Source organism: Saccostrea echinata, unplaced genomic scaffold (assembly GCF_033153115.1).
Source record: "Saccostrea echinata isolate AGI-Se365-2 ecotype Australia unplaced genomic scaffold, CSIRO_AGI_Sech_v1 ptg000029l, whole genome shotgun sequence".
Lineage (NCBI taxonomy): Eukaryota > Metazoa > Mollusca > Bivalvia > Ostreida > Ostreidae > Saccostrea > Saccostrea echinata.
The window spans coordinates 34,671,437-34,698,125 of NW_026889778.1; the positions used below are offsets into that span (position 1 = coordinate 34,671,437).

At 32.4% G+C, this 26,689-nt stretch overlaps 1 protein-coding gene and 2 non-coding genes across 3 annotated transcripts; 2 read left to right on the forward strand and 1 right to left on the reverse strand.

The window, feature by feature from the left end:
* Nucleotides 1-655: 655 nt before the first annotated feature.
* Trnat-ggu (transfer RNA threonine (anticodon GGU)) lies at nt 656-728 on the forward strand. The gene has a single exon. It is a non-coding gene; the product is annotated as a tRNA-Thr (tRNA).
* A 3,639-nt stretch (nt 729-4,367) lies between these two features.
* Nucleotides 4,368-4,439, forward strand: Trnae-uuc (transfer RNA glutamic acid (anticodon UUC)). Its single transcript has one exon. It is a non-coding gene; the product is annotated as a tRNA-Glu (tRNA).
* A 5,758-nt stretch (nt 4,440-10,197) lies between these two features.
* Nucleotides 10,198-22,906, reverse strand: LOC133194259 (uncharacterized). The gene is made up of 6 exons (XM_061330252.1): nt 22,834-22,906; nt 22,380-22,564; nt 18,701-19,770; nt 16,107-16,297; nt 12,599-12,729; nt 10,198-11,310 (listed from the first exon to the last, which is right to left on the reverse strand). The coding sequence occupies exons 1-6, from the start codon at nt 22,904-22,906 to the stop codon at nt 10,198-10,200; spliced, it is 2,763 nt and encodes a 920-aa protein (XP_061186236.1).
* Between the last annotated feature and the right edge of the window lie 3,783 nt (nt 22,907-26,689).

Below are 26,689 nucleotides of genomic sequence, written 5' to 3' on the forward strand. Positions count from 1 at the left end.
AAGAGGGTGTTGCAGTTCTTTAGTTATTTGCCCTAAAGTTGTAGCAGTTTAAAAGAAAATTTTTAAGTAACAGAAAACGGTCTTAGTTTTTTCAGATACAACGGTATATGCAGCATAATGGAGAACAATATTTAGAAAATGCATATCGACTTCCAATTTGCCATTTAATGAAGTGTAAAATAGTCACACAGCAAAATAAGTCAATTTTTCTGTTTTTCAGATAGGGAATCCCCATTGTTCTGAAAAATTGCCTCCTTGAAACAGAATGAATTTGATATACGCATAAAGAGACAGGATTTTTCTTCAAAACTGCCATTTCCGATTTTTGTTTCAAAGAGGCATATTTTTGAAAATCACAAAAATCGAATAAAAATTATTATCCATCCGAAATGCAAAATGTGCACACAAAATAGCACATAATGCTTCACTGTCGGAGCTGGTCTAGTGGTAAAGTGTATGGACTCTATACAAAGATTCTTTTACCTGAGAATGGGTTCGAATGCTGGAATGGCTGGTACATATATATATATATATATATATATATATATATATATATATATATATATATATATATATATATATATATATATATATATATATATATATATATATGTCACCGGGTTCACAGGTGCGTGAAAGTCAGTTAATATATCGGGTCTCAATAGCTCAGTGGTTAGAGCGCTGGCACGGTACGCCAGAGGCCCTGGGTTCGAGTCCCGGTTGAGACTTGATTTTACACCACCTGTGACATTTGGCGCCCAACGTACAAATACCCACTATTCCCTTGGAACATGCCTTACAGCATTTCCTTAACTCCTAGAATTCGAGGACGAATTTCTACATATAGGGGGAATATGTCACCAGGTTCACAGGTGCGTGAAAGTCAGTTAATATATCGGGTCTCAATAGCTCAGTGGTTAGAGCGCTGGCACGGTACGCCAGAGTCCCTGGGTTCGAGTCCCTGTTGAGACTTGATTTTACACCACCTGTGTTATATATATATATATATATATATATATATATATATATATATATATATATATATATATATATATATATATATATATATATATATATATATATATATATATATATATATATATATATATAAATAAATATAAATATATATATATATATATATATATATATATATATATATATATATATATATATATATATATATATATATATATATATAATGGAAGTACAATGTAACATCTCTCTTGAGAAATAAAGAGAGGGGGAGAGAATGTTAGAAAGTTAATGGGTAATATTTTAGATGCATGCAGAATTAAATTGTTTTCCTTGATATTGTGATCTAATACTAATAAGACATAATTATATTTAATGTTATTATTTAGTGGAGATGTCTTAAAAAAATAAAGTACTTTTATTTTAAATAATTCAATTTTTTCAAACTCATTTCGTTTCATTATTGTTCTGTTAATTAGTGGCTCAGATTTGACTTGAAACACCTGAATTGAAATGACTCGATGGAATTTCTTGGATATTGCATCAATAGCGTGATTATTGGACACATTTTTATATATTGAAAAATATTAACGCACGCTGTCTACAGTACATCTTTCAAAATGATGTACGAGGTGCACTTGCCATTAATTGTGCTTTTTATCGTTCTAACTTTTCTCTTTGTAATATGGCGACAGTGACCATAGATGTGAAAGAAAGTTTACTTACAGGTAGCCAGTCTATGTTAGGAAAAAACTAAGCATGAAATAAACGTAAAATGTGAAATGTTTTGTTATAACAAGCTGGACATACCCGTCGTATAAATAAAGTCATCTACGTAGCATTATCTATATTTATGTTCCTTAGTTTGTATAACCTTGCCAAGGAGACTGAGCTCGTTTTTTGCTCAGAGCAGGCGAAATGAGAACACATGTATTAGATTGAATAATGTCATTTATTTTGTAAATGACGAAAAGATATATACAAAACAGGGGGTCATTCATAAACATATAACTATAGTAATGACACATGTGGTGCTGAACATAATCATGACCCCCTATAATACTACATATGATAATAAATATCTACACAAAACAACAGATAGGGGGCCAAAGGACTAGAGATATTATGCAACACATGTACAAAACCCCCTCCTGTAAACACGTATGTAAAAAATAGTAGCATCAATAAACTGCCTGCCCACAGAGATAACTCTTCATGCGTCGTGGGTATTTAAATGTCCTTCTCGATTTAGGGAATAATCGCGAGTTTCTGCAACACCCTCTTTGATAGAAATATTTTAACAATGAATTCAAATGATTTGTATTAAAATTTTTAGAAATGTCATGATTTATTTCAAATTTATTAGGAGTTAAAAACTGCGAAAATTGGTTTGCGGAGCAGGTCAAAATTTAGTAATTTACAAGCAATACTCTAAATAATGTCTGTAGTCATATCTGTAAAATGGCTCAAAACAAAAAAAAAGGATCACGTCGTAGAAAGTCACGAAGCAACAGTTTAAGATACAATTTCCGGTTGTACTCTGGAACACGTCAGAATAAAATCTAAAAATGTTGTAAGAAGCATGAAATATCTCAAAAGAGAGTCATGCATGTGTGTGTGTAAATGGCCCAGACGGCATTTGAATGATCTAGACTCTGCTTCAGACGAGAACGATTTCTGAGGAAATTGATTATCTGTAAAAGTCTAACCAAAACGTTCAGTTAGTAAGGTCTTGGAAAGAGAAAGGCGCTTCATGGTTGCTGATCTTGTGAAAGCACAGTTAAGCGGTAAAAAAAGAAAACATTGACAAGCAAAAAATATGCTACTGAAACATTTTTTGCAAAATAAATTTCAATTGATGGAGACACGGTTTAAATGACCAGATTTATTAACGTACGATATATATATATATATATATATATATGACACTTCACCAGACTACACCCGATAGACCGGACGCAATTCATAGCGCTCCGGATTTCTTTGTTCACAACTGTTTATAAACTCAAAATTAAACATGTAACATTGTAAATATTTAGTGTTTGGTAGTTTAGTAGTAGTGCTAGTTGTTTTTGCTTCTCTATTTCCTTTGTTTTTATGACTTCTTAACTTTTTTCTTTGTCCTGAGGAAGGGACAGGTTGTCCCGAAAATTTGACAATTATTATTGTTCGTGTCGTTGGTCATTTTTAGTGCTTTATATATATATATATATATATATATATATATATATATATATATATATATATATATATATATATATATATATATATATATATATATATATATATATGCAGGTAAAGAAGTATATAAATTGATCTATTCCCATTTGATTTGCCATCGTAAAGTTGTGTGAGGTCTTAGGAGTCATAATACAATACGGTCGTTTTACATGTATCTTCAACAGGTTTTCAGAATTTAAAAAATTGCTAAATTTGAATCACCATTACCATTTCATACGAGTTTATGAATAGAAACATCTAATCTAAATACAATTTTATTCAAAAAATTATTCAGAAATAATTTATAATGTTCATGATAAGTGTCCACTCTTTCCCATAATATATAACAAGTGAAATTGATGCAAAGCATCAAATCGGCCGCAAACATGTTTAGCATTTTAAAGTGAATCCTGAAAATTAAATTTGAAAGTACAGAAAGTAAACTATAATGTATACTTAATCAAAATACATGTAAATTAATTCATGGATATTGAAATTGGCGAAAAAGAATAGGATTATATCATCATCAAATTATTTATTGCAAAATGAATGTCTCTCTGACTTATGACAAAAACGACGTGCAAACTTTTCACGTGCCGATTCCCTGGATCTTTGTCACGTGATAAATGTCGATATTTTCGTTGTGATAGACAAGCATCACAATAAATGCGAAGCGCCAAAATAAAAAAAAAATTATTTTGTCAATTGCAACTATAGCGCTTTTGCTTATTATTTTTTTTTGAACATCTTTTAATCATTTTGTCACTCTAATTGATATCCGGAAACATTACGTTCTGTGTTTGTAGCTTACACATTCCCATGCTGGGGAGCAGGTCATTGAGCAACTTTCTATAAAATCATAAATTAATAAATATCTGCCGAAAATGAAAAATAATTTAAATGTAACCATTACCATTAAGAATTATTATCAAGCAAATTTAAAAAACTTGTATTTATAATTTTTTATGAAAATTAGTAACAAGAAATTATTCTATCTAACAATGAAAAAATAACGACTCAATTCCCCATGTGCACATTCTAACACAACCACAAATAGACCGCTCCTGTGGCCGATACTGATAGGCAGTGGATCGTGAGTTTTTCTGTTCGTATTTAATTAGCTGACATTTTACTACATATCTAACTAAAGAATTTTTAAATTCGAATTAACAGATTCCGATGTGGTCTAGTGGTTAGGATTCCTGGTTTTCACCCAGGCGGCCTGGGGTCGATTCCCGGCATCGGAACACATTTTTTTTTTCTATTGTGATCACAATATGACTTCTATTATATCTTTTTAAAAAAATAAATAAATAAAAAGGTTATCATGGCGATACTGATAATGAGCTTTTCAAAGCACACGTCTCATGTACAGTTCTCAATACTTGAATATATCTTAATATACGCAAGGAAATCAAATCTTATATTGGAAAGTATGACGGACTTTCGTACAGTGTTAAAGGGGCAGGGACACAGATTTGATTGATTGATTATTGTTGTTTATAGCCGAGTCGACGATATTTCAGGTACATGTATATTTCGGCAGAAATTTCGGTAGTATTTTGAGTTTCTCTGGCGGCTCCCAGTGAGCCTACTCTTTTTCGGACACCAGAAAAACTATCTTTAAAGTGCCAAAGGGGTTGTTATCCTTGACACGGGGCACCATTTAACGTCCCATCCGACGGACATAAATTTGTAAACACGCGAAATGCAAATAAATTCCTGTTCTAAAAAAAACATCTAAATCTTACTACAAATATCAGTTTCTTGTAAATATTGTAAAATTGTATAAGGATTAATGTTGTAAAAAGTTCATGCATCATTGCACATTACATGTATAAAAGAGTCAATTACGTATAGGCAAAAATCAGTACAATCTAAAAGTATATGCATGGTGTATCGTTTTTGCACAGTCACAAGAGATACATCCAGGTTGTTGTTCCCCGTGTACACAGACTTGAAGCTCGTATTTTCTAAAATTTTCTGAATAATTTCATGACTTACATGTTGCTATAGAGCATAACACACCGAAATATATTAAAAGCTTGTTAAGAAAATTCTTTTATCTGGAAATTATTAAAACAATGATTTTCGGGACGCGTTTGATTAATTTACTCATATCCCTGCACTTTCACAAAGTAAACTATCCATAATACTGAAAAAAAGTAGAAAGAACTAGGTTCACTTTATGCATAAAATGCATATGGTCCTGTAGATATACAAATTTATTGACTATAATACCTTATGTTCCATCTTAAATATCAAGATAAAGTAGATACTTAGTGCTATCATTTCCTATTAAAAATTTTTCTCCTTAAAGTCCGGGTCATGGAAAACAAGCTTTATGGAATTGCAATGTTCTTGAATTTTAAGGAAAACGGGTATATTTAAGTACTTTCAGAGAAGAAAAATAATATGAGCGCACCCTCTGATCTAAAAAATAAAACATGTTTTGGAATCCTCAGAAACGGTTCTATCGGTAAATAATTGCATATTTTAGATCAGAGATTGCGCTCTATATTAAATATCGAAAATAGCTTTGAAAATTGGCTGTTTTTGTAGAATTGTTCAGGATATGAGGAAAATGACACATTTCAGGACGTCATTGACTAGCCAGAAAATTACGTCATTTTTGGTAGTTTCGCAATCGCCAAATGTCTAAATGAAATTTAATGCATTGTCAACTAAAACTAAGCAGTTTCAGTTTTTCGGAAATACACAGGGCCAAAAAAAGGCCCTAAGTGAACCTTGTTCTTCTGCTGTTTATTAATGAAATATACGAAAACTATAATCCAGAGAGTTCAGAGTAGAAACGAGAGAAAGCAAAACCAACTCACCATAAGATTTTTGTCAGTCCGTGCTGAATGATGCAGACTATAAACAAACTGAACACACCCCGTAAAACGTAAACACTAACAATAACAGAGCTCGTGCCCTTCTTACAAACACAGGTGATTGACGTGGTGTTTTGAGGAATTTCATGATCATTGAATTCTTAGTATATTCATGAAAGTTCAATTCATTAAACTGAGTTATTTTTTTAATAAAAATAGAAATTTAAAATTCATTATAGCCCCTTTAAGATGTCAAAGAAATGGGCAAGTAACTGTAATGTTTACAAGTGTTTTTAAAAAATCTGATGACAGGTATATTTCTTTTGTCAATAGGTTCTCTGATTTTAACTTCTTACACAGATCACACTGTTCTACTACAAGTTAGCTCTACGCTACTGTTGCGCTCCAGTACGTCCATGCATGACCAAAATTTTGCTGTGGCGGAGGCTCATGCGGAAGTAATGTCATACTATGCAAATAATTCACTCCCATCCTAACCCCCTCCCCCCCCCCCTGTTTTCTTTGACAACTGAAGTCTGCTGATCCCTGCAGATACATAAGTATGAGATACACAGCACAAAACAAAAGATCTACCTTAAGAATACCTAGCCAAATCTGCATAGGTTCACATGTACTCTAGTTCTGGCTCCCATGCCTCACACAATCCCCCCCCCCCCCAGTCGTCAACCTCCTAACAGCTTCAGTTGCTTTTCAAAGGGCCATAACCTGAGGGTTAGTGATCGAGCTGATGGAAAGCACATAAGTCCGCTTATGTGCCGTATTAGTGAGCGTTTTGGTGTCCAGGGTTTCTAGCTTCTCATGTTAACAGTCTTGGTTCAGCATAGAAAGTGACACTGACCTTTATCTTCCTGTCATGAAGGTCTTCCAATCTGCTTTACAGGATCTCTGTAAACCAGCATCCGGTTGCCTGTGACTTGTGCGATTCCCGTGTGTCACAGATAAGGATACTTTGCTGCAGTTGTGGAACAATTCTAGAAGGTCCTAGGTGCCCCAACCTCGAATCACCTTTGGCAACACCGGGCGTCCTGCTACAGTCTGTCTGTCCACATTTCAGTGATAAATCACATATGATTAATCTTCTCATTATTTGCACAGATTGGCATGTAATCTCCTACAAAATCGGATAAAACACGCATTTTATCAACTCTTTAGAGAATGTTCCTATACAAATGGTTCACGTAAAAATATAAAGATCGATTACTTTTACAGACAATTTTGTATATTTTGTTCGGTTTCTTACATGTAATCTGGCATACAACTTTTCCATTGTCTGTCGTAGAAAGAAATCATTCTCGCGATTCGTGAAACATTTTTGAGAAATCGATCAATTTATCAATAATTACAGAAGCTGAAAAACAAAATGCAGCTGCATCAAACTTGGCATGATGTTTTCCCCTTCCAGAATCGTGGATAGAAGCATACAAAGAAGTAGGAAGATATATTGTTGAATTTTTACAGACATTTAAATTTTTTTAAAAAAAATGATAAAAATGGTAGGTTTTTAAGACCTGGTTCTCAGTATTTTGGAATTTATATAATTAGTCATGTATATATAACTAGATGCGAACAAGAAACAAAAAAATATTGAATAAAAGTAAGGTTAACATTAAGAGTACCGTCTTTCTGACATACTAGTATTTTGTATTTATCAATAAAGAACTTTATAATGGTCACAATGTCGATTTTAATAAATAAAAAGAAAAAAAATGTCAGAAAGACAGTACTTAGTTTTAATAAATCGGAAACGTTTTAATTAAGATCAATGCTTGTATTTAAGAATTTTTTTTCTATCAAAATATAAAGTTATATGAAGAGCGTGTCACTCTAAGGTATAAAAGTCATATATGATTATCTGCGGTGACGCGTCTGCAATTCAGTAAATGTCGAATATGTCCAAGTTTGAACCAACAGGAATTCGACATTGCAAGGGCAAATTTTGGGAGATTTTCTTTGATACTAATTATTTAACAGGCAATGGGACATAAGCTTCATAATGGTTTACTCTCTCTCTCTCTCTCTCTCTCTCTCTCTCTCTCTCTCTCTCTCTCTCTCTCTCTCTCGTACGAGGGACAATTTTCTCAAAAGATCCCTCCACTTAAAGTTGTTTGGCATGTACGTCTTACAAACATGGTCAAAATTTTACTTTTTCCATGCCTTTTAATGCTGTATTCATGGGTATTTTACTATAGGTAAGCCAAATGGTCTAGATCCTCTCCTCATGATATTACGAGAAATCACTGTTGAGATTTGACAATGTAAGCAGCATATATCCTGTATGTTAACTACCAAAATACAAAATTTGCATTAAGGAGGGATTCTTCTCATATTTCTAGTATTTAAAAAATAAATGAAATTTTCATAGATTCAACAAGACATTATCATTAAGTGATGGTATCAATTAGATTAAATCTGACCGTTTTAGTTTAAAAGCAAGGTCAGGTCAAGGTCATTATCTTTTTTCTTGACCATAAGAATAAATAATTACTGTTGCCAATCATACAATACCTACTTCCATTACAAAAGATTCAACGTTTTTCTTTCTGCATAAAAAGATATTACCATATAGGGTCTATCAGATGATACTACTAAATTGACATAAATAATTTAACTAAAATAGATATTGGCTAATCCGAATTTCCTCTTAGATTTTTAGGATATATACTGAAACGCAAAAAAAACGCAACATCCTATTTTAGGGTGAAATATTATATACAGGATATTATATATAGGATATAATTTTGTATCTAAAAAGTAAAGATATCAACTTTGTAAGTATTGGTAATTTAACGGTTGAATGATTTTCAGACCATTACGGGAAGTAAAGCTTGAGTCCGCTTCACAGAAATAAAAAAAATTGCATGTTTAACAAAATATTTGGCAAAAATATTGGGTTTTAAGAATTTGTATCTGTTCATCATAAGTAATGAAGCAATGTTACGAAAAATAAATTCTTCTTTCTTTTCCGTAAGCGATGCCAAGGCTTCCTAAAAATGACTTAAGTACGCATTTCCATTGCTTTAGCTGGAAAATCTCAAAATAAAGGTGATGGAGAGTTGCAGATGCAAATATGCAACAGCTCTCGCCTCAGCTGACTCTTACGTATCATTAGCATGAATGACAGTCCTTGGACCGGAAGTCCAAGGGTTACTACATTGCGCTTGGCTAGAGAAAATTCGACCTCATCATCTGAAAAACAGGCATTTAAAAATGGCAAAGAATATTTCTTTCGCTCAGATCTCGAGGTTGATGAACCTACTGCATCGTAGAAACCAAGCTGCAACTATTGTACAAGGCAGTCTTGCACTCTGTAATTGAATGGCATGAATGGGGGGTGTTTTAACTTTCTTGTGTTACTTTCTAAAGTTAAAAGATCAGAATTTAACATTTTTATCAAATCTTTTATGTTTATAAATCGAGTTCTACCTTACTGTTTTCTATATTGAAAATCATTAGATAAAAAATTCAAATATTTGTATATTACTGCTTGTTGCGTTCTTTTGCGTTTCAGTATATTAGTAATTTTTATATGCTTCGTACATTGTATATATATTTAAATTTTTCTTATTTTCACATACGGTAAAGTAGTCATATAAAGATACAAATAGATACAAAAACAAAAAGTTTTGACCGTTTACTAAGAGAGAAAAAACACTTTTTACCGATTTTTTGCTCAAATCTGTACTTAGATTGGAAGCTTTTAAAAGTTAACAAAATTGTAGTTTGTTTGGGAAATCTATTTTAAAATTTCAGTCCATTATCATTTATTTTAATTAAGTCTTTAAGTCTTTGATTGTTTAAAAATTTTAACTAAATTCATTGTTCAACAGTAATTTTGAGAAGCAGAAAATGAGACATTTTCATACGCCGCCGTTCCGCCAAAAATATAGTCCCTGCAAGATTTCAAACTCAGTTTACCATTTTTATTTAAAGTAGTACAATTAAGATGAGCAAAGAAAAATATGATCTTTTAAATCCCTTACATTTAAATATACAAGACATATAAGCAAATATACTTTGAATATTTCATCTAGTCAGAAACCAGACAAGAATCCCTCCTTAATGTCAGCAAAAGTTTTTTTTATCTTTCCGTTTAACACATATACCTGTACATCTTATACAAACAAATGTATCATTTTCCCGATAACATCAACTAATTAAAAATATTGAAGTATTTCAGTTCTTTTGAAAAAGATACAAAAATTCTAGTTTTTATAAAAGAGGGGTTTGTTGTATAGTCAAAGAATTCAAAATCAAAACGATAAAGTTTTATAAATTCTTTCAGCATGTCTGTAGATATTAAACTATATGCTTCTTCTTTTGCCTCAAGCCTCTGTTCTTTCAATTTTGTTCGATTTTGTATGGATTGCATAATACCTTTAATTTTATCAAGCACTTCAGAATTAGAGATGTGTTTTGTTTTTTCCACACTAAAAGGCATTTGGACTTCTAATGGAAGGACTCCGCTTATTTGAAGAAGTCGCCAAACTCTTTTAAGTGACTTGTGAAATGGCTCACACAATTGTGTTTCACTTTTAAAATTAAAAGCTCGCTTGATTTGACTTTCAACAATACTCAAATCGGGTGCCAGTTCAAAATCTGCACGTGGTTTTTTAACAGAAAATGTTGAATTAAAGGAATCCAGCAAAAGTGTCACATCCTCTCGAAATGTTTCCATTTTACCGATAAAATCATATTTAATACCACAAGGATAACAATGTTCATACATTGGGTAAAAATGCCTGTCACGATGTTTCAAAGTCTTTTGCGAGATGACCACGTATTTCATGAATTCTGGAAATGTGACGTCATGACCACATCTCAGTGATTTATGACTAGACTTCAATCCTCTCACTGTTTTGACAATATGGCGTCCTAGTCCCTTCCAGTACCCCGGATTAGGAGCAAATAGTTTGTCTACATATCCCGACAGGGCTCTGCTAAATGGCTCCCGAACAAACATAAATTTTGATGACTTTGCTAGACAAGTAATGAAGTCCTCCGATCTATTTACAAGCATTTTATGACCTTGCAATTCTAGTTGGAACATTCCTTCGAAAAATTGTTTCATTATCTCTCGTAGAAACGTAGAACCCGACTTCTGAATACGACAGTATATGAACCCCATTGGGGTATACAATGCTATGTTTTTATTCAATTTGTTGAGGAATGATTGTGAAGAGTAATTGCTATCAGAATGTTGGCAACTGCGTCTTATACTGTCTTGACGTTTTTCCTGAACAAAATTCTTTGTAATTTTAAATATCTGAAAAAGTAAAGCAATGAAATAGGTGAAGATAACAAAAGTGATCGATATCAAAAAAATTATTACAAATCTGTGAAAGGGCACATGGACCCCGGGAAATTCCAGAGATGGAATCGGGTGCTTAGGACAATTCTAGAATTTTCATCATTTATTATGATAACCAACTAACAAACTAAACAATTCACAAATCAATGATAGCTAAAAATCACAAAGAAAAACATTAAATAAAGAACTACGCACGCTAACTCTCGATTCCCGCCTACATTATACACTCATTTAATTCAATACTAATGGCAATTTGGCCGTAAAATCTTCCTTGAATGCAAAGAACAGATCAATCGTAATTGACTGATAATTTTGATACCAGTGTTAAATAGTTAATTACCCCTAATTCCAGCTCTTTAAATAAGGGGAGTAGACGATATTTTCCATTGAAATCGGGTTTTAAAAATATTCTTGGATATGAATAAATGTTCCTTAAATCTTTTCTTAGGTTTTACGCATATAAAATGAAACATATATTATTAACAAAATACAATGTTTTAGTTGTAAAACCCTTTGAAATTGGTGAAAAAAGAAGCATTTTTGTAGTTTTTTGTCTGTAAACATATGTCCCCTCCCCCCTCCCCCCCCCCCCCCCCCCCCGTGAAACACGAAAAGCTTTGGTATACATTTGTGAAATGAAAGTCCATATTACCTGTAAAAAGGAATTTTTGTTTCACGGGGGGGAAGATGTTTTAAAAATATTTTCCGTTTCCGTTGATTTCTATAGTGAAAAACACAAGTTTTACCCAAATTATAGAGTTACCTCTCTTTGTTTTCCCAAAGAAGTAATGTTTTATGAAAATTCATATAAATATCTATATAAATATGAAAAATCATTCAAATGTGTTAACTTTTGAAAATTGACTTGGAGGTAGGCGGGAGAACAATGCTATCTTTCGCACTTCTTTAGTGAGTTTTATTTCCATTGTCTACTTAGTCAAATAATATTGTAGAAAAACATGAATCAATACTTTTGTGTCATTTTATTTTTCTCTATTTTTTTTATTTATTTCTCAATATAAAATAGATTGGACGAGTTGGCTAAATATTTGTCTCATGAACCTAAAGGATGACTGAGAAACCTGTAATCTGGACTTAGTATAGGGTATTGTAATATAACTTCAGTCAAAAGCAGTTCAAATGAGATACCATTATTCAAAAGTATTGCAGTGCAGAAATTATTTGAGTTTTTAAGACAAGTCTTCCTTCGAATACATACATTTTTTGGAAACCTTGAACATACATCGCCATTGTGAGCTTTATGACCATCACCATTGTTGTCGTATCTGTCGAAGTAATTATCTGTATCCTTTGATTGCTGGATGGTTGGTGGTGCAGAAAATACATAGTTTGTATATCGGCCAATCATCTGTTCTGTTAAAGAAAATTATACTGTATATCGACCAATCAACTGCTCCGTTAAAGATTTTTTTCTTATCTGAGAGCTTTACATTTCATGTAAAATGTTGTAAATATATATGCTCAAAATTTATGAATAAATTTGAAATCCATCCCAGTGTCTAAATTTGCAAGGAGAGGGTCGTTTATGAATCTTAAAATCTCCTGATTTAATGTAGCAAGCTTTTTTTTCAGTTTCATCTTGTGTTTTCTCTCAAAGCACTGGTGAGAGTTTATCGGAATACCATCGATTGATTAATTCAACTTTTGTAGAGTAAATTTTCTGGAAGGATTCAGATTTAAGGTTATAAAACGAAAAATGTCTGAAACGGGTTCTAGTCAGGAGACATATCATTGTCCCCAGTAGATTCTGACTTAACTCTCTTCTGATATCTGTAATTTACAGGCTCCAATCCCCCCCCCCCTCCCGGTTCCTTAATCTTATGTACTAAGCTGATTCGGTTGAGATTACAAATAATGGAATTATTTCCTTTTTATCCATCACTTATTTTTTTGTTAGAAGATTCATCAAGTTATAAATGATTTCTAGTGACATTGTAATAGATGATGCGATCTAGTGTACGGAAGAATTGATTAAATGTGAAAAAATATGGTTAGGGATGCAAAAGAATGTGTTTTCCCGAGTTTTAGTTTAGCAGGAATTCAAATCGCCTGATTTAAATAAGCATTTCATACATTTGTCATTTTGTCTGTAACATTTTTATTTGATACTATTCTTGCTTTCATATCAATATTTAATTTCGTTGAATTATGTTGGCATGGTTACTCTTAAGGAATTATTTAACATACTTTCCCTCTTACAGCATCTTTTCTGATTTGAATAAAACATGATACAATTGATTACTTTATCAACAAAAATACATAGTTCTGATATTAGACTTTTAAGTAGATGAAAAGCGTCGCCATGATAACTAAATATATGGAATAAAGTAATTAATCATTTGAGATGCAACACCTTAATTCATTTTGATCTGATGTTTAGTTTGCAACAAAATACAAAATTTTAGATATCGACTTTTTAACATGGCGTTATGATTAATACACTGGCACCTCAAGAGCTATAGTCTCATCACAGGCTTTGATTTTATATTGCATTCTGACTGATTTGCAAGACAATATACCATTCCAGGTTATGCAAACTATGAGAGAAATGTTGTTTGAAGAAAAAACAATTTCCCCCCCAAAAAATTCACCTTTTAAAATTGGATGAAGTTATAAAATTCAAAATACTGTAAAATCACATATTTTTGTGGGGTCAAATTTCGTGCTTTGAGGAAAAACTTTAGGTTTATGGGGATTTTGTGTATAAATAATTGTTGAGTAGTTATTTATATGACATTTTATATTTCGTGGTGGTCATGAATCCGTTGGTCTCTTCATATCTCGGAAACAACGAAAATTAAACCCCACGAAAATGAGTGATTTAACAGTACAACGAATTTACATCTTGGCACAACACTGATTCAAAATGTTTTCGAAATTAAACATTTCTTTGTAAATGATTTGCATGCAAGATGATGATGATTATGATGTTGATAATTTGACATCAACTTCTCATACCTAATATCTTACTCAAACTTACTTTCCTAATATTTATTCTTATTCTGTGAAAGTCATGCAAGAAAAATTTGATATACAGGCAGACAATTAAGAAAGACAAAATGGAAGAAAATATAATCGCATTCAAACTCCTTTGATGGATACTATTCTAAATATCATAGAGTGTTACCATACTTACGTGAGATATAAATACTTCCTGTCGTAAAAAAGAGGAGAAGAATCGAAAGAGTAAGTCGGGGACATCGTTTGGTGATAGCGGGCGAAAACTGATTGTCCATGATAATAGAAAGGTATCAAGATGAGCCCCGATTGTTCATGGATAACGGGTATGACTGTCAATGTATAATATTGTTGGATCCAGTCTTTCCCATGGCAGAATGTCAGAATGAGTGACCCGGAACCACGTATATCATGTGTACATGTATATCTATCGAAGGACTGATTCTCCAGCAAAATTTACCACAAGCCAACAACTAACTGAAGGCATGAACATGATGATAGCCTAGAGCAACTTCTGGATAATTCTGTCATAGGGCTGGTTTTCGGTAATCATATCAGTATAACTAATTTACTATAAAGCTGACATTTCTTTAAATATACAGCTAAACAAGCGATTAAATTTTGAAAATAAGTTCATAAATGAAAAATGTACTGACAATGCTGAATAAAATTGAAACTTGTAGAATGTTCTACTCTCTGGGTAAAATATTCTATTATTAACATTTCCTAAATCAATGAATAAGTTTCAGAATAAGTTTCATCGAAGAAACACGATTGAATGAATACTGTTTCCTTATAGTTGAAGAACATGCGTCATTTAATACTAAAACCTTGAAAATAAGCCGCGGCTTATTTTAAGTTTTGGTAAGAAAGTGGGGGCTTATTTTTAAAACCGTCTTATTTTCAAATCGCGGCTTATTATCAATACAAAAAAAAAACGGTTAAGCGACAAAAGCATAATCAGCTTATTATCAATGCAAAAAATTGTAATGGATCAATTGTGAACTACTTGTTTGTGAGAAAAATAGAGTATCCAGGATAACAACTGAAGGAGTTAAATGAATAGTGTTCAAGTGTCTATAATTCTAAAACAGTGAGTTTTTTGGCAATGGCGACTGCTATACGTACTCCTTCTCCAAGAAAAAGTTATAACAGAGAATTTAAACTTAGGGTTGTAGAGCATTTCAAAGCGCTGTTACTGGGCAATGCGAAAAACCGTATCATCGAAACTGCAAAGTATTTTAGAATTGACGAAAGCAATGTGCGGCGATGGATTAAGACAGAAATAAAACTGCAAGAAACGCCAAAAGGTTCAAAGTCACATGGTTCGGGAAGAAAATCACTTTATCCTGAAATGGAAAGGCAGTTGCATCGTGAATTTATAGAAATTCGGGAGAGGGGATTAGAGGCAAAATCATGGTGGTTTAAATCACGTGCGGCCGAACTTGCAGATTCTGAATTCAAATGCAGTCGCGGCTGGTTTAACAATTTCAAAAAACGACACAATTTATCGTACCGGGCACCAACCAGTGGAGCTCAAAATCCACCAGATGCTAAAATTGAGGCATTTAACAGTTTTCACAAATTTATTCGAAAAAATACGAGCAGAGACTGTACGGACCCCAATGGCCGTTTTAAATTAGTTGCAAAAATGGAGCAATCTCCACTCCCGTTTGATCTAAATAAGGGGAAAACGTGCGAAACAACTGGTGCTACTAAAGTACGGCGCAGAACGAAGAAAAAGCGTGATTAGACGCCTGCAAGGACCAAACTGATGCTGTGGTGAAGTGTTTTATAAGCTGTGGCATCTCCAACAAGATAGATGACAGTGAGGATCATCTCATTCACTTTCAGGACATAGCCAGCTATACGTTTGAGACAGAGGAGGAGGGGGCGGAAGACGATGAAGTTCGCTGTTTTATTTTGGACAATGACAGAGATTCTGATGAAGACATTCCTCTGGCTGAGCTCAGATTAAGAGTATGATAGCTCCAGGACACCCCTGTATTTTAGTGCTTCGCGTAGCGTTCTAACTATATTTTATCATGCCTAAGGATTTTTAAAAAAAAATAATTTAAACACAAAGTATTGGTCTTTGATTGAATTTTTATGGTTTTATCAAAGTTTCAGACATTTCATTTTAGATCTTATCCTAAATATCATGGAATGCTTATAATAAAATAATTAAAATAATACTTTGTTCAATATCTTGCGTGTAGAAAAAAGAAACACTTTTTAGTTTAAAATCTTTCCCAAATGGCATTGTCATGACCAGCTTATTTTCAAAATAGGCTTCTTTTCGAGTAATTTTCAATGCAAGAAATAGGTGGCTTATTTTCAAATCCGGCTTGTTTTCAAAGTTTTAGGGCATTAAACTTTAAAAGAAATCCCCATTTACCTTTTTATGGCTTTGTATGATTACTATACCGACCCCAATAACGGGCAGTTTTGTAATATTTGTGGAACTCTGCACAACACGGACACACATTTGGCAGGTTTCAGATAACGCGCATGAAATTTGATACTTTCATATTCTTAAAGTTTAGGAGCGGGAAAGTTTAATATCCTTCTGATGTCCTAGCACTTCTAGACCCACTCGGCCGTAACGTAATAAAAGGGACATAAAATCCGGGGTTCATATATAGCCAATGGTGATTTATTGAAAGAACCACCGTAACGTAATAAAGATGTTATTTAAAAAATCATTAAACATTATATCATGTTAAAATTTGAAGAAAAAAAGACAAAAAACCTAAGCTAGATGATTCCCTGTCCTTGGTTGACGTAACACTTTTTTTTTCAACAGTTTAATACTGCAGAAGTATTTATTTTTGTATGCTTTATATTTTTGATATTTGGGGATGCCCCGTAAAGAATGGAGCAGTTAGTGGAGGATTTCTCTTTCTGTTATTGTTCATAACATTGCAGCAAGAAGATCATAGCAAGATTAATTAATCATGGTAGGGTTTTCACAAAAAAGGCACGAGAAGAATGCTAGAAAATGTCAGTGATAAAACACTCTAATAATCAAATTTCAAAGGACCACTAGCTACGTGTGATAAAATATTAGGTGGTATCCACCTGAATGGATCCACGGGTCGGCATTTTATACCACAAATCCAAAGTTTTTAAATTGCTTCTTATTATCGAATCCATTGGCCTTTCGTGATTATAGTACACGTAGGCACAGTTATGATGACCCTGCACCGTATGTTTACAAATTACCCCTTGAGCACAACATGTAATCATCGATATAGTTTAGTTCCTTCTGACTACGTAGTACTTGGATTTTTTTGATAACACAAATACTCTTTCGTCGAATTTATTGATTTATGCAGCTATTTCTACGTATTTATGTATATTATAGAGAACAAACAACAAAATAAACATGTTAAAGATTGATTATCATAGTACATATTATACGCAGGCCATGTATAGTGTATGAATAAGTCTTCTTTTTAATTTTTTCCAAAACTGGTGCTCAAATTAAAGAAAAATAGTTGTTAAAAATATGTATTTATTTCTTTATCTCTTTTCGTCTTCAAAAGTCTTTCAAAATGCTCTCTGAAATGCTATTGCAGAAACAGAGTGTTTCGATATCTATTACAATTTACGCCCCCAAAATTGCATAAATGATGGTGGCTACTTAATACCCTTACGTAAACATATATCTAAAGATCTATTAATTGTCAGTTTTGCACCGATTACAGTTCGAGGAACTAAAAAACATTCTTGTTCACTTCTTGGATTAAGGTTACTTCAAACTATATAGAAGATATATATTTTCAAATACATTTTCTTTCAACAAGTATCTAAATATTCCGATCGTGATTGAGAGTGCATTTCCCTTTGTTTTATAAATTCTTACATATTCAATTACTTCTCTCATACTGTCTTCACTTTTATGAAAACAAAATTCTTTCCTGATTTATTCTCATCAATCTTAACAAGCAAATACAGCCATTCTTTAAAGTTTTAAACATGTAATTTCAAGAATTTACCTTAAAAGTCAAAAAAAATTCTAGATCTTTCATCATTTTTAGATGAGTTACCCCCCCCCCCCCAAAAAAAAATAATAAACTTCTTGTGAGAAATGATAAAAGTATCTAAAGGAAACATAATGACAGACAATTCTGTTATGTTCAAATACATGTCAATAAAATAAAGAAAAGTATTGTTCTCTTGGGTTATTTGAACTTTATACATTTATTTCAAACACTGTGCCTGCTAGACCTCATGTTTTTTTTTCTTTTCATTTATCTCTCTTTAATCAAAGTGGCTGAAATTATTAAAAACACTCCCCTACATACTGAACTAGTATTTGTCATTAAAAATGTCGAAGTATTTAAGTTCGTTTGAAAATGACGCGGTTAAATTTTTTATAAAGCGCAGGTTTGTTCGGTAGTCGAATAGTTCAAAATCAAGGCGATAAAGTTCTGTATATTCCTTTACAATATCTGTAGGTATTTGGCTAAAAGCCTCCAGTTTTGCTTCTATTCTCTGCTCTTTTAATTTTGTGCGGTTTTGTATAGATTGGATAATACTAGTAATTTTATCAACCACTTCTGATTTTGAGACGTTTTTTGCTCCTTCTGAGGTGAACGGCATCTTGACTTCTATAGGCATTATTCCTCGAATCTGGAGATCTCGCCAGAATCGTAAAAGTGATTTATGGAATGGTTCACATAATTCTGTTTTTTTTCTAAAGTAGAAGAGTCGTGTCAGCTGATTTTTAGCTATATTCAAATCAGATTCCTTTTCAAAGTCTTCAAATGAAATCGCAACATCAAAAGCTGAATGAAAAGAATCCAGTAAAAATGTCACATCTTCTCGAAATGTTTCCATTTTCCCGATAAAATCATAATTGATATTACATGGAAAGCAATGTTCATACATAGGGAAAAAATGTCTGTCACGATATTTTAATGATGTTTGAGAGATGATCAGGTATTTCATGAATTCTGGAAATGTGATGTCGTGACCACATCTCAGCGATAATTCACTAGCATTTTTTAATCCTCTGACCATTCGCACAACATGGCGTCCGGTTATCCTCCAATAAACCGGATTAGGTGCGAACAGTTTGTCTACATATCCAGAGAGGGCTCGCCCATATGGCTCTCGAACAAACATAAACTTTGATGATTTTGCCAGACAATCAATGAAATCCGCTGATCTATTATGAAGAATACTTCTACCTGGCAAAACGCGGTGTTCCAATCCGGCAAATAATCTTTTCATTGTTTTGCGAAGGAAAGTAGATCCCACCTTCTGTATTCGACAATACAAGAACCCAAAGGGGTCATACAATACTATGTTACCATTCAATTTGTTGAGGAATAATCTGGAGGTGTGGTTTGTCTGAAATCGATTGCAGCTGTTTCTAAGTGTGTCTCTGCGTTGCTTCTGGACAAAATTCATTTCGGATTGAAATATCTGAAAAGATCAATGAACGGAAGAAACAAATTTAAAAACAAAAGGAAATAAAACATAAACAATAACTGCTATTAATATTTTCAATGAAATATTAACTGGTATAGTGTATGTACAGGTTGAGACCATTATTTCAACATTTTCCCACCTATATACCCGGTGACAGCACGGTTTTGACAGAGAAATGCTTCAAAGACAAACTTGTTGTCTTCAGACCTAGTGAATATTATGCATCGAAAGATATAGTCAAATTTTACATCTAATTTTCTGGGAATGGGTGTTGATTATTTCCATTAAAAAACACGTCAGAAGATTACTAAAGGGTCAAATATAAAACTTGATTTGCAACAATGTTAAAAATTATTATCTACGGGGTACTAGATGTGTGTTATATCTGTATTTTGAAGCTTTGGAATAATTTTTTCTTTCTACTCTCTACTCTTGGGTAAATAACTGAAATGTGTTGCATACAAAGTATTTAATTTGTTTAACTGTTGAAATAGTACAATGGGCTATTGAAGCTTAGACATTTTTTACTCATCAGTTCCACACTTGTATATCTTCAGAATGTGTGTAAATCTTTTTGAGTTTTGAAAATACTGTATATTTTAATATTAATTTAATATAATTATTTTAATTATTCAATTTATAATGTTTTTATTAGATTTATTGTCGACACTTCTGAATAATTGAAAAAAATCGTCATCAACAGTATTATTTTAAAAAAAAAACATAAGATAAAATAATTAAACCAATTTTAATGCAAACACGATCAGTTCCTTGTAGTCAACAAAATATAGCTAAAATGTATGTATAGTGAATGCATATTTGTGTATTTTGGAAAGTAAAGTTATTTACCTTTTTCTGTGATGATCATGTTTTGTAATAGCGTGTCTCTTAACCGGGCAACTTAAAATATACCAGAATTATTATTATTATTATTATTATTTTTTTTAAAAAACCTATTCAATCATTTAACTACAAGTTGAAACAAATGGTTTTTTTTCAATTTATTTTATAGTCTTATCATGAATCTTCCGTTGAGTAATTTACATTTTTATTAAATAAAATTATGTTAGGGATGATCAATTGTCAGGAATTTGTCTCTTGTAAAACTTTTGGGTGCATTTGACTTCATATTCAATGTTTACGTAAACCAATCAACCCTTATAATTATGCAAAATTAAGTGGTGAGTGTCAAACAATTTCGCCAGAAACATATCAGAATTTAAAAAGATATATTTTTAGTTTTCCGGCATTTGCATGCAATACATGTAAGTAACTTAAAATATTCAAATTTGTTAGAATACTCGAATAATTGTAGAATTATGCCACTAAATGATTTTGTGATTTTGACATTCCTAGTTTTTTTTTTAACATAAAAAATTCTAGAATTGAGAAAGAGGGAATGAATTTGCATTATATACTATTGTAAGTAAGGTATACTTGGAATGAATTGATAAATGAATAACGGTTTTGTTTAGGAAGAGGAATTTCATGCACTCTATATGATGACATGTACATATGTAATATGACTCGATTCCATATTTGTCATAAGCTTAATGCACAGTGAACAGGAACTGAAGCACGTTGAAGGTTCTTTTAAGCTTTCTCTCATTTAAATACCCCAATAATATAAAAAATTAAAATATGGCAAAAGCTTGTATACAATTATTCAACTTTCACTTAAAAATAAATTTTGATAAGTAGTCGGATGTAAGTTTAATTGAGTTGGGCAAGGGTGTACATACGTCTCCAAGCCAGGATACTTCGTCCCACAACAGGAATGCATATTTGTAAACATCTTTAAATAAGCTAAGGGTTATTACTTAATCCTTGGTATCATTTTTATTTTGAAAATAAACTTAGCTTTTCATTTTCTTTTTATTCCCTTTCTTGTTCTGTTCTTATTTTACAAAAGCTTCCTCTTGTCATTCAAAAAGGATTCACAGGTTCGCACATTTTTGTATGAAGATAAACGTACGCAAGGATTTATTTAAGAAATAAAGTATCATTTTTTGAACTTTTTACGGGTTGATCATGTGATTAAATCCCATAGAGCCCGAAGGTAGATTTGATCATGTACCAGCCTATATTTTCATCCCGATAAACGTTTAAACGTTTTGATGCCTTATTACTTATATTTACATTTGTTACTGGTTTTAGCAAATATTTAGGTATTATAGTTTTAAAACCACAAATGATTTTTTCCAAACCTCAGTGCTATAAATTAAATGTGCTGAACAAGTTGACCACTCACTATGAAATTATGACTAAACAATGAATTTATGGTCAGGTTACGAACCTGTTCATACATTACACTGACTTAAATACGCCTTGCTCAAATTGTATTATATAAGGGAAAATGTCTGCAAATGTAAATGTATCATAATAAACATATCTTTAAAAAATGAATGAAAAAGATGACTATTTAAGTGTGTTGCCGATTCAGGTGTAAACATAGCTTCGCCTTTCTAACATTACATTTAAGTAATATACTTAATCAACATAATCCGTTTCAAAATTTTTAATGGATTGATTTTTAACATTGTTACTATTACCACTTTTTCATTTCCATTTTTATAAATAATTATTTTGTTTTAATCACATACATTTGAAGGAAAGCTGGAACATAGATCGTCCTCAATATTATTGTCATCATCATCATCATCGTTTTGACCACCGTTTGCATCATTATAATCATCGTCTTCATCATCATCGATGTTATCAAAATATTCTGTTTGAGTCAATGATGTAGCAGGAACGTCATCATATTTATAGAGAACAAACACATACTCTGTTAAAGAAACAAGAAACTTTGTTTATCGTGTTAAATATGCAGAACTTTATTAAAAGTAAAAAGAAATTCAAATGTATAGATTTGAATGTGTGTTTGATGGTTCCAAATGTTATATTGCTATGAAAAATGAAGAAAAATATTATTTGTAAGATACAAAAATATTTAAACGGCGAAGCCATTTTTTATCTAATTCACGTTTTTCTACTATGCCAGTTTTACTCGTTATGACAAATTGCCATTAGAAAGATTTAAGTAATTTCACTTACTCGAAACATGAACACTTCCAGCTATAAATAAGGACAAAGTAATCCACATCAAAACTCGAGGAAATCGATGCATAGTGACAGAAACACAAAAATGTCACATATAGTGACCCTATGGTTATGAAGTTTAGATTGAAAATTTTGTAACAGTTACCTGCAAGTCTAATGTATAGATTGACAAAGACAAGAGGCAGGTCGATTATTGACATATTTTATACCTGAATTAAATCTGTGATCTACTGAAAAGAAATGAACAATCGCAATATGACCTTTGAACACATGTAGAGGTAATAAAAATTCTCACTCAAACCCTTCAATAATCTTGACCTTTAAGTCATCAACTTAAATCAAGGTCATGCCCTAAATGCAATGGCTAAGGAGCGAAAAAATGAAATTATGATTTGAAAACCACTATATGTAAAAGATTTCCATGCTATTTTTCACCTACATGTATTTTTTTTTTTTTAGAAATCTGATATAGAGAGCATACTGTGTGAAAGAGGGCTTTTTGTGCCACAATTTGCACCGCAAGACAATTTTTCCAGATTCAAGATAAAGAGATTTGCTTCCATTCATTTTTTTTTCATTTGTAAACCTGTCTATAGGAAAATGAAATGAACAAAAAAAAAAATAAATAAATCCACATTGTATTTTCATTATGATTTTAGACATTATCTATTTTGTTCTTCTTGAAAGGATTTTTTAATCTCTTTTTAGTATTGTATGATATTATAAAAGTACTGTTCACCACCTTTCTTCCTGCACAGAGGATCACGATTTGGTCAAATTTGAAAATGTTTTGTGAACATTTTCACCTCCCTTTCTTATCTGATTGTCACAGATTTCACAATCGAACAAACTACGAGTGAAATTCATCATTCAATAGTCCTCTTCTTTAAAGAATTTGTTTTTATCTGTTAAGGTTTTTTCAGGACACATAAGTTGATGTTACAGGGAATTCCTTACCTCGTTTAAAGTCCGCATTCCGTAGATTTAATGGTCGCTATAATGACCTTATAAGCAAATATAATCTATTACTGGGTCGTATTTTGGCTGACTTGCTTCCTACTTTTTGTTAGACCTTTGTTTTTATACTAAATTTGACTACGGAATGTACCGCTTATTTGATCAATGCATAGGGCTCACGGCGATTTGACCGATCAACAGGGGATGCTTACTCCTCCTAAGCACCTGATCCCACCTCTGGAATTTCCAGGGGTCCGTGTTTATGACTTGTTCACAGATTTGTATTGTCTGAAGATTTTATGAGATCGATCACTGTTTGCTGTCTTCACCCTTTTTCAGGATAAGAGCCTAAGAGAAATGTTTTGTTTTATTTCGAGAACTGTAAAGAGAACTGTGAAGAACTATCAAATCAGTCAATGTATACATGTACAGATTTACTCCTCATTTTGTATCTGCCATCTAAGGAAAACATTTTAAATTACCTTGTAGGTATATATAGAGGTTTTAATAGTCTTCAAAGACATAGAGTATGTTTTATACAATTGACTCATAAAGAACTATACTGGTTGAACATAAAGAACAGTGTTAATCAATACAAAAAAATGTGAGGATTGGCCCTGACAGCATCTGCTTTTGTGATATCATTGAACTTTTTTTCCGTTTTTATATCTAATTTTAAATCCAATTTTAATCTAATTTTTTAACCTGCAGTCTTTCCATGTGCAGTATGACTCCACAAAACAGTAGAGTTCATTGTTTCAATTGATATTTGTTGAGATATAAATTTGCAACATTTGCTTTAAAAAATATATAGTTTCGGCTTATGTACGTGAAACTACAATTTGTAATTAGTTCCTTGTTATATGAACTTTACGTAAAAGGCACATTTACAGATAAAGCATATATGTTTCTTCTGAATTTTTCGAAAAGTTAGTAGAAAATACATGTCACAATTTTGTTTAATTTGATTGTGTTGGTTATGGTGTACCATAGGTTCATTCTCATCGTATAGTCGTTACGAATAGCTGGTCACGGCTGTCAGGCCGGTTTTAAAGCTGACATGAATTCTTAAAAACGCAACATTTGCATCAATGTACGACTTGTTTCATATCAACTAGCCGCCATATTTCTTTCAGATACCTTGTCTTATTGTAACGATATATACTCCACTGCACTCGTTACACTTGAGTGAATTTTTGGTTTGGCTACGGACGCGTGCACATCTCCGATAGCAAAGTATTTGGGAACACATGAATTGATGAAAACATTTTAAAACAATAACAGATAAAAACAGTCATAAAGATATTCATGACTAATTATCGTTTTGAATAATATATATGCAAGTTTGGAAGAAAAAACATAGTTGCGCGTGTTTTTAAAGCATACCAATATATGCATAATAAACTTGAAATAATACACAGTAAAACAAGCAATTTGCAATTATCATGGAACAAACAGCCAGCGTATTTGCTATGCATGTCCATATGCATTCAAATACAATTGATGCATATCGAGAGAACACGTCGAACGCTGTAAACGTATTCATACCTGGAAATAGACCACTGTACCCGTTCGAAGATGTGCACATGCCGAGTGATTTACACCTTGTATTCCATTTATTGAAATATGCATCACAAAAAAAGTAATAAACTCCATAAATTCTCAACAGCAAATACGTTGTCACTTCGTCGTACAGCCAAGCACTCAAATACACTTAGTCCGTGCTGATCAGATTTTGGTCAGGGAAAATATCAAAAGTGAAAAATGGAATTAGTATTTGCGCGACTGGTTAAAAATTGAGAAATCACTAAAAAAAAAAAGTCTGATTGCTGATTATTTAAAAACTAAACTGAGTAATTTGGTGTAAGAAAATTATTTAGAACACCATGAAGGCATTTAACCAGAACAAAGATTAACAAATATACACACACGTGAAGCGGCGGCGGGGGGGGGGGGGGGGGGGGGCTTTCTGAGAATATCTTTCAGGCACGTAGCATCTAAGAAATGATTGACGCTTAACCTGAAAAATCTTTTACAAGGAAAAAAATAATAATATTAATAATAATTATAATAATAAAAATAAAATTTTTTTAAAAAATTTTAAAATAAAAAATCTGTAAAATCCTATTTTGTGGGGGAGGGGGACTTTTTCGAGGATTTGACTATAGTGCAACAAAAAGTGGAGGGGATCAGCCTTTTAGTGTGTACTTCATTCTAAACAGTTAACCATTATGCTCGGAAAAAAGTGGGAGGGGGCATCCCCCAACCACGCGTTCTACAGGCCTGTCTTTTACGGTTGAGTTTTTAAGAATTTTTTTATTTTAAGACCACCCACCCACCCCCACACACACACACTCATCCAACATTATTGTACATTGTACTCAAATATTTTTCTGCCGAAAATGATAGTATGAATGGAATCTGTCCCTCCCCTGACTACGGAGTTTTTTGTTTTAATGCCTGTTTTCCTTCTTCACTTGCCCCAATTTTTAAGTGCATAAAGTTTTTCTTTTGCTTGTCAATCATTTTACTGCCACCCCCCCCCCCTCCACCTCGCATACACACATTTTAGGAAACGGTGCTACGTGCCTGTTTTATATGCATGTATAGGAAGTCTAAAATTTGGTAATTATTCAATTTCTTGTATTTTAAGAAAATCTTAAAAGATAGTTTATGGATTTCTTGAAAACCTAACTGCAAGATTATGGATAAATATTTTTTGCATTTTCAATACAAGTATACTCTCTCTCTCTCTCTCTCTCTCTCTCTCTCTCTCTCTCTCTCTCTCTCTCTCTCATGTGTAAGCATCCATACATGTAAGAGCAATAATGCATATAAAATCCGATGAAGTAAAAATCATGGAAATGCTATAGTCTTTACAAGGGCAGATCAA

What these genes read in the sequence shown, in the direction of transcription:
- LOC133194259 (XM_061330252.1), bottom strand. Translation starts at nt 22,906, where the DNA reads ATGCATCGATTTCCTCGAGTTTTGATGTGGATTACTTTGTCCTTATTT. An exon ending in GTTCCAGCTTTCCTTCAAAT is followed by an intron (nt 19,771 to 22,379) that starts GTATGTGATTAA and finishes TGATCTTTTCAG; the next exon opens with ATATTTCAATCCGAAATGAA. An exon ending in AACACTTCACCACAGCATCA is followed by an intron (nt 12,730 to 16,106) that starts GTTTGGTCCTTG and finishes TTTCTTTAACAG; the next exon opens with AACAGATGATTGGCCGATAT.